The sequence below is a fragment of the Papilio polytes genome, unplaced genomic scaffold (genome assembly GCF_000836215.1).
Source record: "Papilio polytes unplaced genomic scaffold, Ppol_1.0 DF824225.1, whole genome shotgun sequence".
NCBI classification, from domain to species: domain Eukaryota; kingdom Metazoa; phylum Arthropoda; class Insecta; order Lepidoptera; family Papilionidae; genus Papilio; species Papilio polytes.
The window spans coordinates 1,293,027-1,309,035 of NW_013524979.1; the positions used below are offsets into that span (position 1 = coordinate 1,293,027).

Consider the following 16,009-nt stretch of genomic DNA (forward strand, 5'->3'; position numbering starts at 1 on the left):
AACGGTTGGTGGTTCTGCGTTTGGTCAAACCGCTCCAAACCAAACGGTCGGCAGTTCTGCATTTGGACAAGCAACTACCACACAGGTATACATTTTAAAATTATTGTAACTTTATGATTGTTTATGTTTGGTGTTAATATTAATAAATTGTTCCAAATTCTTTTCTACAACAAGAAATAAATAACCAATTAGACTGGTATCCCAGTTTTATCTGTCTAAAAGCTACATTGGCTATTGGCGGGAAAATAAGGTTATGTGGGTTTTGACCCATTAAACCTGCCGGGTTCACAAATCTCCAAGAAATGTACTGGACCCTTAGAATAGTATTATTCAAGAGAGCTTTTTTTTTACAGAATGCACCACAGAATTTGTCATTTGGCCAAACACAACCACAAACAGCTGCCCAGGCCTTTGCTAATGCTGGAGGTAATTTTTTTATGTTTTAAACTAGCTGTAACTGTGGCTATATCCGCATAATTCTAAATTTCACAAATGACATTTTTGTTCAAATTATTCACCCTCCTAAATTAAACAGTTTGAATATAGTGATGTATATTTGGAGCTTTTTATTAAGAAAATTATTATTAAAAAAACTCTGATTGCTGACATCTATACTAATATTATAAAGAGGAAAGATTTGTATTTTTGTATATATTGAAATAACTCAAAAACTACGGGGCAAATATTCTTTCACCATTAAAAAGTTATTGCTGAGTAACATAGGCTATGCTTTATTATTTTTTCACGTGGATAAAGCTATGAGCAACAGATAGTATATTTTACATCATACTTCATACTTATATTTTTTTTATAAAAATTATTAGATTTTTGTTAATTTACTAATATTTCCTTCTACCATTCCATAGTTGGAACCTAAAACCATATCCTAAAAGGTTAAAGGTATCCTAAAAACCTTAAAGGTTTAGACCTTAGTAGGTTTAGACTTGTGCTAGGATATGGTTTACAATAGTCGAATGGCGGGATTCGAACCCTTGACCGTAAGATCGGTAGTCCGTACACAAACCATTAGGCTTTTAACGCTTAATATGATAAATGCGAAAGTTTGTTAGAGTTTGTCTTAAACTGCTGATTGGATTTCGATGATTTTGGTATAGATGTAGAGGATAGTCTGGAAAAACACTTAGACTACTCACTTTTACATTTTTTTAGTTCCACCCTGACGATGTCGAGGGCGAAAGCTAGTAATTTATAAAAAATACAAAACAAAAGTAAGATTATTCTATTTTTTCCAGGACCATTTAGTGGTAGTGCAGGACCAGGGTTTTCTTTTGCTAAAACAACAGCTAATTCCGGATTCTCTTTCACACCAACATTCACAATGCCAAGTTCCCAGCCAGCGGTGAGTATACATCTATCTAAGAAAATTGGACTGTCTGTTTGTAATATCAAAAAAAAAACAGATTTTGAGATGTATTTGCGTTTCTGATAACAATTTTTTTTTTGTCTGTCTGTTTTGTTCCGTGTAATCTCCGGAACGGCTGGGCCTATTTCGACAGGACTTTCACTAGAGGGTAGCTGACATGGAAAGGCATGTTATAGGCTACTTTTTTTTTAAAAATTCCGCATTGTCAAAATGGCGTAACGCGTGGTCCAAATTTGAGATACGAAGTTTGCTCGCGACAGCTTGTTATAAAAGCTAAACAGTGTAATTGAACTAAAATATAAACATTTAAATATTTTTTAAAACTATTAAAGCCTATCAAAACAAATTAGTGGAAAATATGTCAACTTAGCAAAGTTAACACATTTTCCACTAATTTGTTTTTGGAAGCATCCTCTATATGTTTTTGAACCTCTAATATTATAAATGCGAAAGTTTGGATGGATGGATGTTTGTTATAATTTGTAGCTTAAACGGCTGAACGGATTTCAATGGAATTTGGCACTGACCAATTTGACGAAGAGGATAGTCTGGAAGAACATATAGGCTATTCATTTTTTTTTAATTCGGACGGAGTCGCGGGCGAAAGCTAGTAATTTGATAATATTACAGACGACAGCTCAAACGACACAAGCTAACTTTACTCTGACGTCAACGCCGAGTTTCGCACAAAGTACGCCGGCGTTCTCACAGATGTTTGCTAAACCAGGGTTCACTGCCACCACGTCTGCTGCAGCGGTCACCACTACAGCTGCTGCCGGTAAGAGTAAAAAATCCGATTTTTTAACTAATTTTTTAACCCTTAAATGCGTGATATTCTTTAAAAAAAATATGTTTTTGTGTATTTTGAGTGGTATTGTAATAAATATAGATTACGAGCTGTTGCCCGCGACTTCGTACGCGTGGTATTAGAAAACATACAAACTATATAAATTACAAAAAGCTACGTATCCCTCGGGAACCGGACATTTCTCGGGGATAAGCTTATCCCATGTGTACTCCAGACTTTGTCTTATATCTGTGCCAAATTTCATTAAGATATGATGAACCGTTGCAGAATGGTCGAGTAAACATTAAAAAACTAAATTAATGAATCCCACGAGAACCGTAACTATTCCTGGGATAAAAAGTAGCCTATGTGTTCTTCCAGACTATGTTCTAAACCTGTGCCAAATTTCATGGAGATCCGTTCAGCCGTTTAGGCTACAAACGCTAACAAACATCCATCCATCCATCCAAACTTTCGCATTTATAAGATTAGTAAGATTTAAAAAAAATCTAGCATCTTTTATACTTTTTTAATCCGTATGTTTGTCTACTTTTTATTTCTGTTTAAATATTTTTCATGACCAATTAAAGATTACATCGTTCAGAAACAAAAATTATTATTCAAAATCTAACTAGTGTTATAAATGCGAAAGTTTGGATGGATGTTAGAGTTTGAAACTTAACCGGTTCAACAGATCTTGATGAAATTTGGCATAGATGTGGAGGATAGTCTGGAACAACATATAGGCTTTTTAATTCCACGCGGACGGAGTCGCCGGCGAAAGCTAGTTATTAATAAATTATAAAGAGTTGTTAAATCCATGGATTTTTGTATTAGTAAGAAGTAATCAAAATAAATTGTAATAATAATAAAAAAAATTTACTTACAGCGCCATCTTTCGTCACAACATCATCTAATCTCAGTCTCCAACAACCGAGTTTCTTGCCACAACCAACAACTGCCAATGCAACAAGCGCTGGCTTCTCTTTCTCTCAAACTCCAGCCACAACCTTCCCTACAAGCCAACCGCAAGCCAGCAAACCACTAACTTTCTCAACACCGACAACTCAGGCTACAAGTCTTAGCTTCACGATGCCAAGTAGCCAGGCTAGCCAAGTCACACAAGCTGTTAGCCAAGCTACACCGGTAACTACTGAAGCTCCGCTTAGCTTCAATGTGACAAGCCAGGCTACAACTGTAGCCACAACTAGCCTAGGGTTTGCACCGACAATATCCAGCTCTATGGCCTTCATAGGAACAGCTCCGACCAGTGTTAGCTTGTCGTTGGCAAAGACAACGGCTACTACTTCAGCCACTGGTAAGTTTTTATTGATTTTATCTATACTAATATTATAAAGAGGAAAGATTTGTATTTTTGTATGTATTGAAATAACTCAAAAACTGGGCCAATTTCAAAAATTGTTTCACTATTAAAAACCTTGCGATCACCGACTAACATAGAATGTATTTTTTTGCAATTAATTTCACGTGGACGAAGTCGCGAGCAATAGCTAGTCTATACTAATATAAAGAGCAAAGATTTGTATTTTTGTATGTATTGTAATAACTCAGAAACTACTGTGCCGATTTAAAAAATTCTTCATTAAAAGCTATGTTATCAATGAGTAATAAAGGCAATATTTTTAATTATTTTTTAACTTATGTAATACTTTTTGTAACTAATTAATTTAACTTTAAATAAACACTGACTGAAATTTAATTAACCATAAAACAGCTCAAAGTGTGTGGAGTTTTTTTTTAACTTACCCCAATTTGAAACTATCATACTAATATTATAAGTAAGAATGTTTCGATGGATGGATGTTTGCTAGAGTTTGTAGCATAAACTGCTAAACGAATTTCTATCAAATTCGGCTTAGATGTAGAGGATAGTCTGGAAGAACACATAGATTACTCACTTTTGTTTAATCCCACGCGGACGGCGTCGTGGGCGAAAGCTAGTATGATATAAAGATTAAGGAATGAAGTGTTACTAGACCTATTTTGTTTACCTAATTTATTAAAAAGAAATTTAATGTCTTAATTGACATTGTCTATATGACACCATATGTCAATTTCTTAAAATCAAAACAATGTAAATGGATTTAATTAATTAAAAAAATTATAAAAGCAATATAACAAGAAAAAAAAAACAGAAATGCAAATGTAAGGATATCCTTAATATTTAGTCATGATAATAATATTAGTATTATTTAGTTACAAATAAAAGTGTGTTTTTAAATGTTTGGCTAAAAAACTAATGTTTTGAATGAGTAAAAGACAAAATAAAAATTGTAAAAAGTTTACGCTAAATTATTGTTTTTATTATGAAATAAGTAAAATTTGGAAGAAAATAATACGTAAAAGATTTTAATTGGATATAATAAGATAAGATAAGATAATTGGACGTAATAAGATTTTAATTTCACGAAATGGCGGGAACAGTGACAGCTAAATAGGGTTGCCATATATTGAAGACTTAATTTTGTTGTAGCGACTCCAGCAAGCACTGGTATACTGTCATTGGGCAAGACAACTACTTCCACTACAATGACAGCACTTACCACTGCTACCACGTAAGTTTTTTTTTAATATAAGATGTCAAACTCGCAATCGGCCACCTGAATCCACCGAAATGGAAAGCGACCGCTGCCCATAAACATCCACTATTGTAGATGCGTTGCCTACCCTTAATTGACGGAGAAGGAGACGCACATAAAAAGGACATTTCCCCTTCCTATGCGTTTCCTCCACCGTCAAATCCACTTTTCCTGTCCATCCTTTCCACTTAAGACAAGGGTGGAAAGGAAAAGCGACTAAAATTAGGCCTCCGGCACCACACTCATCAGTCTGTACGTGGAATTGCTTCCACTTCAGGCCTGTTTTCTGTGTGGTTGTGGTTTTACTGGGGGCGAGCCGGCCCTGCAGTGCTAACATGTTAAAGCGTGCTCTACCACTGTTAAGTACTGTATATATCGAAATTGGATAAAAACCCTAATGTTGGAAAGGGACCATAAGCTACAAGCTGCCAACATTAAGGAAATAAGATTGTCATCATGTCATTTTGACATCTACAATTGATAATTTGACAAGCGAAGTCGCACAGGAATAGCTAGTTAATGAAATATTTGATGGTTTTTCAGTACGACAGCGTCAGGTCCTCCGCAGCCAGTAACGTCGATAAGTTTCGCGCAACTGGAGGAGAACATCAACAAGTGGACGCTGGAGCTGGAGGAGCAGGAGAAGATCTTCATCAACCAGGCCACGCAGATCAACGCCTGGGACAGGCTGCTCATTGCCAACGGAGATATGGTCAGTTCATACAAATTATTCATACTAATATTATAAATGTGAACGTTTAGATAGATGGATAGATGGATGGATGTTTTTTAGAGATTGTAGCCTAAACATCTGAACCGATTACGGTCAAATTTGGTACAGTTGTAGAGGATAGTCTGGAAAAAAGCTAGTAATTAATACTCGCTTTCTTTATATTTCTGGGGAAAAAAAGCTATCTTTATCTTTATTTGCTTTCCTATATGTTTGATAATTTTTATCCTACTGATATTTTGTAAATGTACAGTTGTGGAAATTTTCGGTTGTCAATTTTCCGCTAAATTAATTTATTCTTTGCATTTGGACAATTTTTGCCTCTACAGTTAACTAATTAAGTAATCATTAAGTTAGCAAGTTATGGGATAATAATAAAAAAAAACTTTTCGTGAACTATCTATTAAACTTTTTTGTAGTCGCATTTAATGGTTATCCTATTGTTAATTCCATTTCTTGACAACATTCCACACCAGCAATGAATCTTTAGATATTTGATATGAAATTATAGCATTACATTTTTTTTCTCTGCATTATTTCTTGTCATTTGTCTTGGTTTTTACTTTTTTTTGTTTAAATGTATTTATTATATTGTAATGTGTTTGAGCTGACTAAATGTTCATTATTTCTTTAGATATATAAGGAACATGTTCAATAACCTTTTGATATGATCTGAAAATAGTCCTTATTTTATTTATTATTTGTTTAGATAGTGGAGTTGAACGACACCATCCAGAGTGTGAAGAACGAGCAGCAGAGCCTGGAGCACGAGCTGGACTTCGTGGTGGCGCAGCAGCGCGAGCTGCAGGAGATGCTGGCGCCGCTCGAGCGCGGCCTCGCAGACACCGGCCTCAGGGACCCCGAGAGGGACCACATGTCCGTACTCCGGATAACTCTACTGATAGTGATAACTGACTGACAGTGACGATAACTAATGGATAACGACAACTAACTAACAGATGGCGATAACTGACAAATTACGATTACTGACAGAGTATAAAACTAACTGACGGATGATGATAAGTAACAGATAACTTTAACTGGTAGATATAACATTACTGACAGATGACTATAACTAACAGAGATTTTGATAAACTGACAGTTAGCAACAATTAACTGATAACCAAACCTACCAGACAGTTGCCGAAAACTCACTGACATATTTATGTTATTTATTTAACGAATATAACTAACAGGGGATAATTAGGATTACTCCTAATTATCTCCTGTTCCAAAAGTCTAAGGGTCTCCCACCAAATTGTAAATTGTCTTATAACAACCCAATATGTCAAATATGTGATGGACATATCGGAATTATTACCTAATCTGACAGTGACGTTATTTTTAAGCTATCTGAGCCTCTATCAGCCAGTAGTGGGATAGGTCCTTACTATAAAAACTCATTAATTTTAAATCATTGTCACCATTTTATATGTCTGTATTTTTTTATTTGTTATAACAGGTACACCCTGGCTGAGAATCTAGACACACAGCTGCGACAGATGTCAGAAGATCTGAAAGAGGTTATTGAACATCTAAATGAGACCAACAGGAGCCAGGACACTAATGACCCTGTAAGTATTTCACTTTATTTATTTAAAAACCGATAATTATTAACTTGCAATGATTCTTTATTTAAAAGTGTAACACTGACTTTCGCCCGTGACTTCGTCTGTATAAAAAAAATGATAATAATATAGCCTATGTATTTGTGTCAAATTTCATCAAAATCCGTACAGCAGTTTAGTCTACAAACTCTAACAAACATCTTTCTGTATTTTCAGTTATAATATTAGTATGGTTTAGATTTTTTTATTTATAATTTAATGGTAAATTCGTTAATTCAAGAATGGAGTTTGGATTAAAATTCCACCTCAGAAAATATAAACACTGTTTAGACAAACAGATATTTTAATTGATTACCGATATTAAAAGATATTGCATTATTTACATGTTGCTTTTAATATAAGCACTTTTATCTCTTTAATAAAAAGCTCTACACTTAAATATTTTCACGGTATTACTTGGGGCGTAAATAAATTTGAAAAAACCATGTGAGAAAGGGACAAAAACTACAAGCTGTCAACATTAAGGAAGGAAGGTTGCCATGGTAACCGTAATTGTTATCCATTATCGTAGGACTTCCATGTTATTTGTAATTGAGAATTTAACTAATGTAAATAAATCTTATTAATGCGAAAGTTTAGATGGATGGATGTTTGTTAGAGTTTGTAGCATAAACTGCTGAACGGATTTCAATGAAATTTGGTCTAAATGTGGAGAATACATAAGCTACTCATTATTTTTTTTAAATTCCTTGATGACGGAGTCGCGGGCGAACACTAGTATGTAAATAATATATGCTTAAATTCACCTGAAAATGTTATCTATTTCAGATAGTTCAAATTGGACGTATTTTAAACGCTCATATGTCGTCAATGCAGTGGATAGATAACTCCATCGCGCAGATCTCAACCAAACTGGACCAGCTGAAAGTGACACACGACACGCTGCGTAGAGACAACGAGAGATCCTTCCAGCTTACATATAACTGAATGTAATGTTAGGGAAACTCGCGGTGACAACATTTGAATAATATAGACGAGGCATATTGAATTAAATATTAAAATTTACCCTTAGTTTTTTTTTTTAAAAACCAGCGCTTGACCACGACCTGAACTTAGTAAAGATTGTTTGAAAAATATCTCAAGTGAAGTGTGAACTATGCCTCCTCTTTATTTAAACTTTTTGTACGCATTAAGACTTTACGCGGCTCTTAAATTACTGTACCAAAAATGCGTTTTACACGGAATTGCTTTTTAATATACGTTTACACTCAACTTAGTTATTTTTAACAGTGGAACACTGCGAATTGCCCTGATTGTACAAATTGTGATGTAATCATTGTATATTGAAAACAGATTGTAAATGTCCATCTTAACCAAGTTTCTACTCCAGATTCCTTACAATATATTCATCCCTTTCATTCAGTTTGGGGTAACAGAGATAACAGTACTTGTGTGTTTTTTCAATAACAGTAATTTAAGAGAAAATACTGTAACCAGCTATTTACTCGCGTCTTCGTACACGTGGAATTAAAGTAGGGTAAAAAATACAACCTATTTACTCAGATAACGTAGCTTTTTAAAGATGTAAGAATTTTTGAAATCGGCCCCGTAGTTTTTGAGCTATTTCAATACATAAAAAATATTACGTCTTTACAATATTCGTATGGATATAGACGAATTAATAAAAACTACTGGACCGTTTTAAAAAATCTTTCACCAAAAAAGCTATGTTATCACTAACTTAGAATATATTACTAAATCGGTTTTTATACACTAACGAAGTCACGGGCAATAGCTAGTGTTGTATTTTTACCTCCAATCAATGTTATGTTTCAATTCAAATTCTAAATGTAAAAGCTTTTGTCTGTCTCCTCATTTTTTTATTTCCAATGAAAGTAATTAAAAAATGTTTGTAGATTGATTGTAGTTTTTTGTTTACAATAATATTTGATTTGGAATATAATTTTACTGTAATATTTTGTCAATGAATATTAGAAAATAACTTAGTAATTTATTTTAGAGACGCGCCAATACTCTAATATAGCCAATTATGCGGTCGAAGGTTCGAATCCCGGAATTCGACAATTAAAATTTTAATAAAAATACTATGTCCTCTAATGATTTAATTTATTCAAGAAATGTTAGTAAATTAACAAATATTAGCTTATTTTAATTTTCTTAAAAAAATATTGGATTCAAATCTTTTATTGCCGTGAAATTACTTAATTGTACATGTATTGTTGTCTCTATTTTTTAAAGAAAAAAGGGATGAAGATATGAGGCTGTTGACAGCGTTACCCATAGATATTGTATTCAAGTATTACATAACAAATTAATGTTTAATTTGATTCAGAACTTACATCTATATAATAAAGTTGATTTTTTTTAAAGAATTTTTATTTTTTCCCAAATAAACCTTCCGTGACTAGTTTTAGTTCCAAATAAAAAAATTCTATCAAATCTTTATCGCAGATAAAATTGGACTTTCTACTATTTTGATAAGATTTAATTTGGCAAGTCTTTTAAGTTCAAAAAACAAGTGAAATTAAACCTTGTCTTAACTGAACAAAGCTCAGTTTTATTTGCGATAAAAATGGAATCTGCCTTAAGTTTACCTAGCTAAGAATAATCTTATTCAATGTATATAGTATAGCTATAGTCGTACAAATGTCCCCAAAAGAAATGTTTGATTTTCCGAAACATGGCAATACTTTTATATTCTTGGCAAAGCTATACTATCTGTAGCCAGACCAGAAATATAACAACCATCACTAACACATATTAGAGTATTTGAAAAAGGAGATTTGAGAATCTTGAGGCTAAAATTTTTATCATCTTTGTTAGGTTACTTTAACGTTGACTAATTTTTGAGTTTTCAACAACATATAAATAAAACAAAAAAATCAACAATAACTTTAATAAACAATGCCAGTTATAAAACACTGTAATTGTACATTCTCGTCCGTCTGCAGGCAAAGTGTTATAAGACGTTTGTGTACAACATTGCAAGTGACACGATTATGTGTTATTTGGTCTGCGTTTAGGAACATTGATAGTTTTTTAGCATCTACCCTACAAACACAAATTCTAGAACGATCTTCATTAATTTGTGTCTCGGATTCAGAGTCAGAATGCTCGATGGGACCTGAAAAGTTTAATTTAGTTAATGTAGTCTATCTTATTAACCCTTAGTAATTACAGTAATTTCTTTATTTTTGGTAACTTTGATACCAACTATAGGAAAAAATCCCTCTCTTTTTTGAAAAAGTCATTTATTTTTTTAATTTACAGGATTCACTTACCTAAAAACAGTTACCAATATACAGTTACTTTAAAAAAAAATTGGTTTGAAAAAAGGGATAACAATCATACTATCACCATCAAATTAATATTACAAATGTGAAAGTTTAAATGGATGGATGTTTGTTATAGTTTATAGTCTAAACTGTTGAATAGATCTCAATGAAATTTGACTTAGGTGTAGAGAATAGTCTGGAAGAAGACATAGACTACCTGATTTTATTTCTTTTTATGCTGTGTCACAGGCAAAAGGTATAAATGCTAAAGTTTGGATGGATGGATGTTACTATATATCTCCAAGATGGCTTAAAGCCTTAAAGGGTCTCGCTGAATGGCATAGATGTAGAACATAGTGTAGTAGAACACAGACTATTTAAAGACTTCTTACAGACTAAGTAAAAAAGAATAATTACATACCTTCGAAAGCTTCGACTTTTAATGCCTTAAATCTAGTAGAGACTTTAGCAGTGTCTGTTTTTATTTGCAAAGTTAGTCTGCCCTCCGCAGAGGCTCGGATCAATACATCTGAACACATTGTCCTCATCCTATCTATTGTTGTTCTTAGCTGTTTTAATGATGGCAACTCTATTGAAATCTGAAAAAACATTGAGATATTCACATGTACAGTACAGTTTATCTAAAAATGGATGATTAGTTTGACAATTTAGTAGAGATGGATTGAATTAGATTGGTCATGAATTTTTTCGATATTATTTTTTTTATAACATAAGATGGCAAACGAGCAAGCGGCCACCTGAATCAGCCAAAATACCGAAGCGACCGCTGCCCATAGACATCTGCAAAAGCAAATGCGTCGCCTACCCTTATCCGACGGAGGAGGAAACGCACATAAAGAGGATATTTCCTCTTTCTGTGCATCTCCTCGATCGTCAAATTCACTTCCCCTTCCCATCCTCTCATAAGAAAAGGGTGGTAAAGAGAAAGGGACTTAAATTAGGCCTCCGGCACCACACTCATCAGACGAAACACGGCAGTGGTTCCATTTGACGCCTGTCTTGTGTGGTCGTGGTATTACTGGGGGCGTGCCGGCCCTGCAGTGCTAACATGTTAAAGCGGGCACTAACACTGTTAAAAGAAATTTAAACAAATTCTGTGTTATTTAATTTGTTTGTTCAAACTCAAATCAATCTTTACTTAAATTATAAAGAGAATTTTGTAGACACAAAAAAAGAGGATATTTCTCCTTCCTATGCTTCTCCGCAGTAAAATCCACTTTTCCTTTCCATCCTTTGCTCTTAAGTAAAAGGTAGAAAGGAAAAGGGACCAAAACTGGGCCTTCAGCACCACACTCATCAGACAATACGCGGAATTGCTTTCACTTCACACCTGTCTTCACTGTGGCCAGGGTATTATACCAGGCGATCCATTTGTGCGCAGATATTAAAGTGGGCTCTACCATTGTTAAAATAACTTAAAGTATTAAGTACAAATATGGATTCTACTTACATCAGGTTTCGGTACTTGAGGTTCATGGAAATCCGACCAACATTTCCTTGGTATAACAACAGCTGGTATGTCATGAATCACTTGTCTTGTTTGTTGTGATGTTGATGATGGCTGAAAATATTTTAAAAATAAGTGAGTACTTAAAATGCAAGAGGTCAAAACTATAAAAAAGCATTTTAAAGAAACAAAAGTAAATGTAGATTACTTTTGGTTTTAAAAAAATATAGATTAGCATATGGGCATGTTATGAATGTGGAGGGGTACATCGGTAGAGATAGACCTAGAAAGAGATGGATGGATTGTGTGAAAGGTGACATGATCAAAAAGGGAGTGATGACTGAGATGACGGATGATAGTATGCTTTGGAGGACGAATACCCGGTGCGCCGACCCTACGGGCATAGGATAAGGCAGGGGAGATGATGATGACGAGCATATGGGCATGTTATTTGGGTTGAATTGCATGTAACAAGAAGTATAGTTATGAGTGTGGAAGGGTACACCAGTAGAGGTAGACCTAGAAAGAGATAGATGGATTGCATGGAAAGTGACATGATGAAGGGAGTGATGACTGAGATGACGGCTGATAGAGTTATGTGGAGGACAAAAACCTGATATGCCAATCCCATAAGAATAGGATAAGGAGGAAGATGAAGATGGGTTATAAATAATTAAAAAGATAATGGGAAATAATTACCGATTCAATTTCTAATGTTAGACATGGACATTGTTTCTTTGTTAATTTCATCTTCAACGATTTAGCCGATTTGAGTGTCACTAGAGGTCTTGATAAATTCACTTGAAAATATGAAAAAAATATTAGTTTTTAGGAATCAATATCATAGAAATACAGCTTTTATTTGGCTAAAATAGATATCAAAAACAAGTACAATGTTTGCTGCTACGATTAACTTTAATTAACACAAAGGTTCATCTTATAAATCCACCCTGTTTTCTATTCCTTATTAAAGACTGGAACATTAAATATAAGAATAGAGATTGTCTACAACTACTAAAAGACTTTCATACCTGAACTAAATCCTAAGTATATATCATTGTGTTCATCATCTACTCCTGTTAATTGATATTCAGAGAAAAACATCATCTGTGGTATTTCACACCACAGTACAGGAGGTGCAGGACCACTTGAATCATCATTCACAATAAAATAAATCTTCTCACTTGATAATCGTAACACACACTCTTTTGATAACTTCGAAATTGTAGTCACAATATCTAAAACCAAATAAAATAATTTCACTAAACTAAGAAACAAGTTTTGTAAAAGCATTGAATCAAACAAATGATTACTTGAAAATTCTCTCATCGGCGCTGAATCGACCATAACTGCTCTAAACTTCATTGTTTTAACTTTTAAAATTGCGAAAATTTGCTTTCTTTTCCTTTAACAAAGTTTGTTTTCGCGGGTAAACAAAAATTAAAATGACATGACATTACACTGTCCACAGATACAGATTAAAAGTTTAAAAGCTTTGCAACATGAATATTTGTTTAATAATTTATTTAGAAATTAAAATATCACGTACCTTTTTTTATTAAAATCACGTTGCTTATAAATAATAATGAAACAGTAGATAAATAGGTATTTTTACATAAAGGGCTGACGATTCAAGGGTCCGGAAATGTTAACGCCAAACTATTAAAATAACAACGTTTTTGTGACGACATTTTTTTACACCAGTCAATTTCTTACGAAGATGTTAAGAAATGCGTGCACAGTAAATACTCTACTTTCCATTTCTTGAATCTAATAATGTTGATTTTAGGATTGCATTTATTTGAAATACAACATTCTAGACTTCTAGACTACACTTACCAAGGTACTCAGATATAAAATAATTACTTGCTACATAATGATGAAGTAAGCATCCTTCAGTAGGCTAATTGTTTATTAAATATATGGGAAGCTATTGTAACCACACAAAAATAAAGTAAAATAATGTTAAGGGAAATAAAATGGTCTATGGTATTTAGCAGTATTAAGTAAGAAAATAATTTGACCGTGTTTCGTAAGTTGTTATATTCAATTAGTCAGTTAAATCGAAGACATGGCTTTTCTGCCTTGAAAGCTGACTTATCAATAAATACCTAAGTATTACAAATACATGTTTACATAAATATAATATGAATTTCTTATTGGAATGACTGATGACAGTGGTAACATTGTGCCTATGATTGAAAATATTCAACTTCCTTTAAAGATGGCGCTGGACATTCTGATAAGTTTTATTCACAGTTCTCATTTTGCGTCTCTCTCTAACTTGTTATGATTAGCATAAACATGAGTGAAAGAGAAGAAATCTGCTTTTGATTGTAACGAATGTTAACGAATTGTGGTTATTTTACTGAAGTTTTTATTTATTTCAATAAGACTATTGTGCAATTTAAACAAATATATGATAGTATATATGTTGAATGTGGGATATATTTTAAATACTCCCTTTTTAAATGCAATTTCCAATGAAAAGGGATCCTATGGAGAACGACAAAAATAATCAGTCAAGGTATGTGTCCGATCAATACTGTTGTCATTATAACCACAAATATTTTGCATGTTATCTAAAAGGATAACGTGTCTTTCATATTCATGTGTGTTTCAATAGAAGCGTTTTCTTTATATTTACTGCTTTGTAACAAAATTGTATCTACGAATAATGGATCTGCGCGTCAAAATATATTTTCGTCAAATGGGTCACGGAACACCGTTAACCATAACGTTTTTACTTCGAATTCGATCTTTAAATATTTAACGGATTCCTTTTTCAAATGATATTTTGACATGTTGTTTTATTGTTTACTGAAACATGTGTAAACAGACTGGCGTTTATCTTATATTTCTAAACATTGAAGTTATTTGCTTCCCAATTGCGTTCAATGTCATAGCCTCTTTTGCGATTATGCAACGCTGCAATGACATGCCGTTAATTCGTAACAAGAAGAATGTTTTTCTCATTCGGCTTTTAATTCCGTTTCATTTCTTAATTTGATTTTAATATTCATATGACGTTTACAGTAGACAGTATTGTAACTAAACGTCTTGGAGGTTATTACGTTGCATTTGTTTACGTCATTCATTATTGTAATTGTCATTTACTATTAAATTACACCAACAAATTTTACTGTTATGATATCTTATAACAATTTATTTTTGTTATTCATGTGACAGGCTGAAGCGAGGGAGGGAAGGCAGACACTGATAGTCTTTAGCTCTAGTAACCAGAGTAAATGTAGAGACGTAAACAGTCAGAAACGTTCCTCAATATTTTTTTAAATGCCATTACTTACTACTAGTCTAATCTAATGAATTAAAAAGTTTATTTTATTTATCATTTTAAGAGATTGATAAAAAGACCAGTTTTAAATTGATAATACGTATTTTTCATCTTTACTGACCGTACTTATTTTTATTCTATTTCAATGACGTCACAATACGGCATAATTGCACTCCCAAAAAATGTTAATACCACAGATTAAATATTGTCGTTTCTTCCAGTGTGGAAGAAGATAAAACAAAATCATATATTCAGTTTCAAAAGGAGCGGCTGAAAGCTCTGCAAGCAAAGCTTTCTTCAGAAGCAGAAGAGGATTATGTCATCGTTAAAGAAGAGTGAGTATTTCTAACTATCACTAAAGACCAAAATATTGCTTTCTCTTTAAGAGAGAATGAGATAACGGTATATCTGTATGGGCTTTGTATTATGCGCGGTTCACACTTGGCCAGTTGGTTGCCAGTCCAGTTATTGAGCGCTACTAACCAACTGTACTAGACAAGTGTGTACCGCGCATAACGTTTTATTGTTGCACTGTATGAAACATGAGACGTATCCTGTTTTCATTGAGACGTTATCATATTTGCGGGTCGTAGAGGTCGGTAGGTAAGAATCGACAAATTCACGCCTGTAACAATACTAGTATTGGGCATTAAATCTTTACTCGATAAGTATTCGCGCGGACGAAGCTGGTTTATTATAAGAGTAAGACTGTAGTCTGCAGTGCAGGTATAAAAGAGTTAATCTTCCTCTGTGATAGATATTAATCTATACTTATATCTATATCTATCTATATTCTATATATCTATACCATTAAAATAAAGCGTAAACACACACTTCTTTGTTGCCTAAGATGTTGGCAATTACAGCACATTTTTGAATAT

The 16,009-nt window shown here is 33.4% G+C and overlaps 3 protein-coding genes across 3 annotated transcripts in view; 2 read left to right on the top strand and 1 right to left on the bottom strand.

Moving 5' to 3' along the window:
* Positions 1-8,528, top strand: part of LOC106110581 (nuclear pore glycoprotein p62) — a 10,642-nt gene extending 2,114 nt beyond the window's left edge. The window contains exons 5-14 of the mRNA XM_013292462.1: positions 10-85; positions 354-426; positions 1,254-1,360; positions 2,015-2,162; positions 3,061-3,489; positions 4,666-4,747; positions 5,315-5,483; positions 6,211-6,377; positions 6,964-7,075; positions 7,898-8,528. Of these exons, the coding sequence (XP_013147916.1) occupies positions 10-85; positions 354-426; positions 1,254-1,360; positions 2,015-2,162; positions 3,061-3,489; positions 4,666-4,747; positions 5,315-5,483; positions 6,211-6,377; positions 6,964-7,075; positions 7,898-8,056 (1,522 nt within the window). The 3' untranslated portion in view covers positions 8,057-8,528. The remainder of the gene's footprint in view (positions 1-9; positions 86-353; positions 427-1,253; positions 1,361-2,014; positions 2,163-3,060; positions 3,490-4,665; positions 4,748-5,314; positions 5,484-6,210; positions 6,378-6,963; positions 7,076-7,897) is intronic.
* A 1,444-nt stretch (positions 8,529-9,972) lies between these two features.
* LOC106110541 (checkpoint protein HUS1) lies at positions 9,973-13,283 on the bottom strand. The gene is made up of 6 exons (XM_013292398.1): positions 13,147-13,283; positions 12,865-13,071; positions 12,533-12,633; positions 11,837-11,947; positions 10,787-10,964; positions 9,973-10,214 (listed from the first exon to the last, which is right to left on the bottom strand). Exons 1-6 carry the CDS (start codon positions 13,196-13,198, stop codon positions 9,985-9,987), a joined length of 879 nt encoding a protein of 292 aa, XP_013147852.1. The 5' UTR covers positions 13,199-13,283; the 3' UTR covers positions 9,973-9,984.
* Positions 13,284-14,059: 776 nt separating this feature from the next.
* LOC106110522 (myb-related protein B) overlaps positions 14,060-16,009 on the top strand; it is a 41,055-nt gene continuing 39,105 nt past the window's right edge. The window contains exons 1-2 of the mRNA XM_013292378.1: positions 14,060-14,360; positions 15,350-15,463. Of these exons, the coding sequence (XP_013147832.1) occupies positions 14,305-14,360; positions 15,350-15,463 (170 nt within the window). The 5' untranslated portion in view covers positions 14,060-14,304. The remainder of the gene's footprint in view (positions 14,361-15,349; positions 15,464-16,009) is intronic.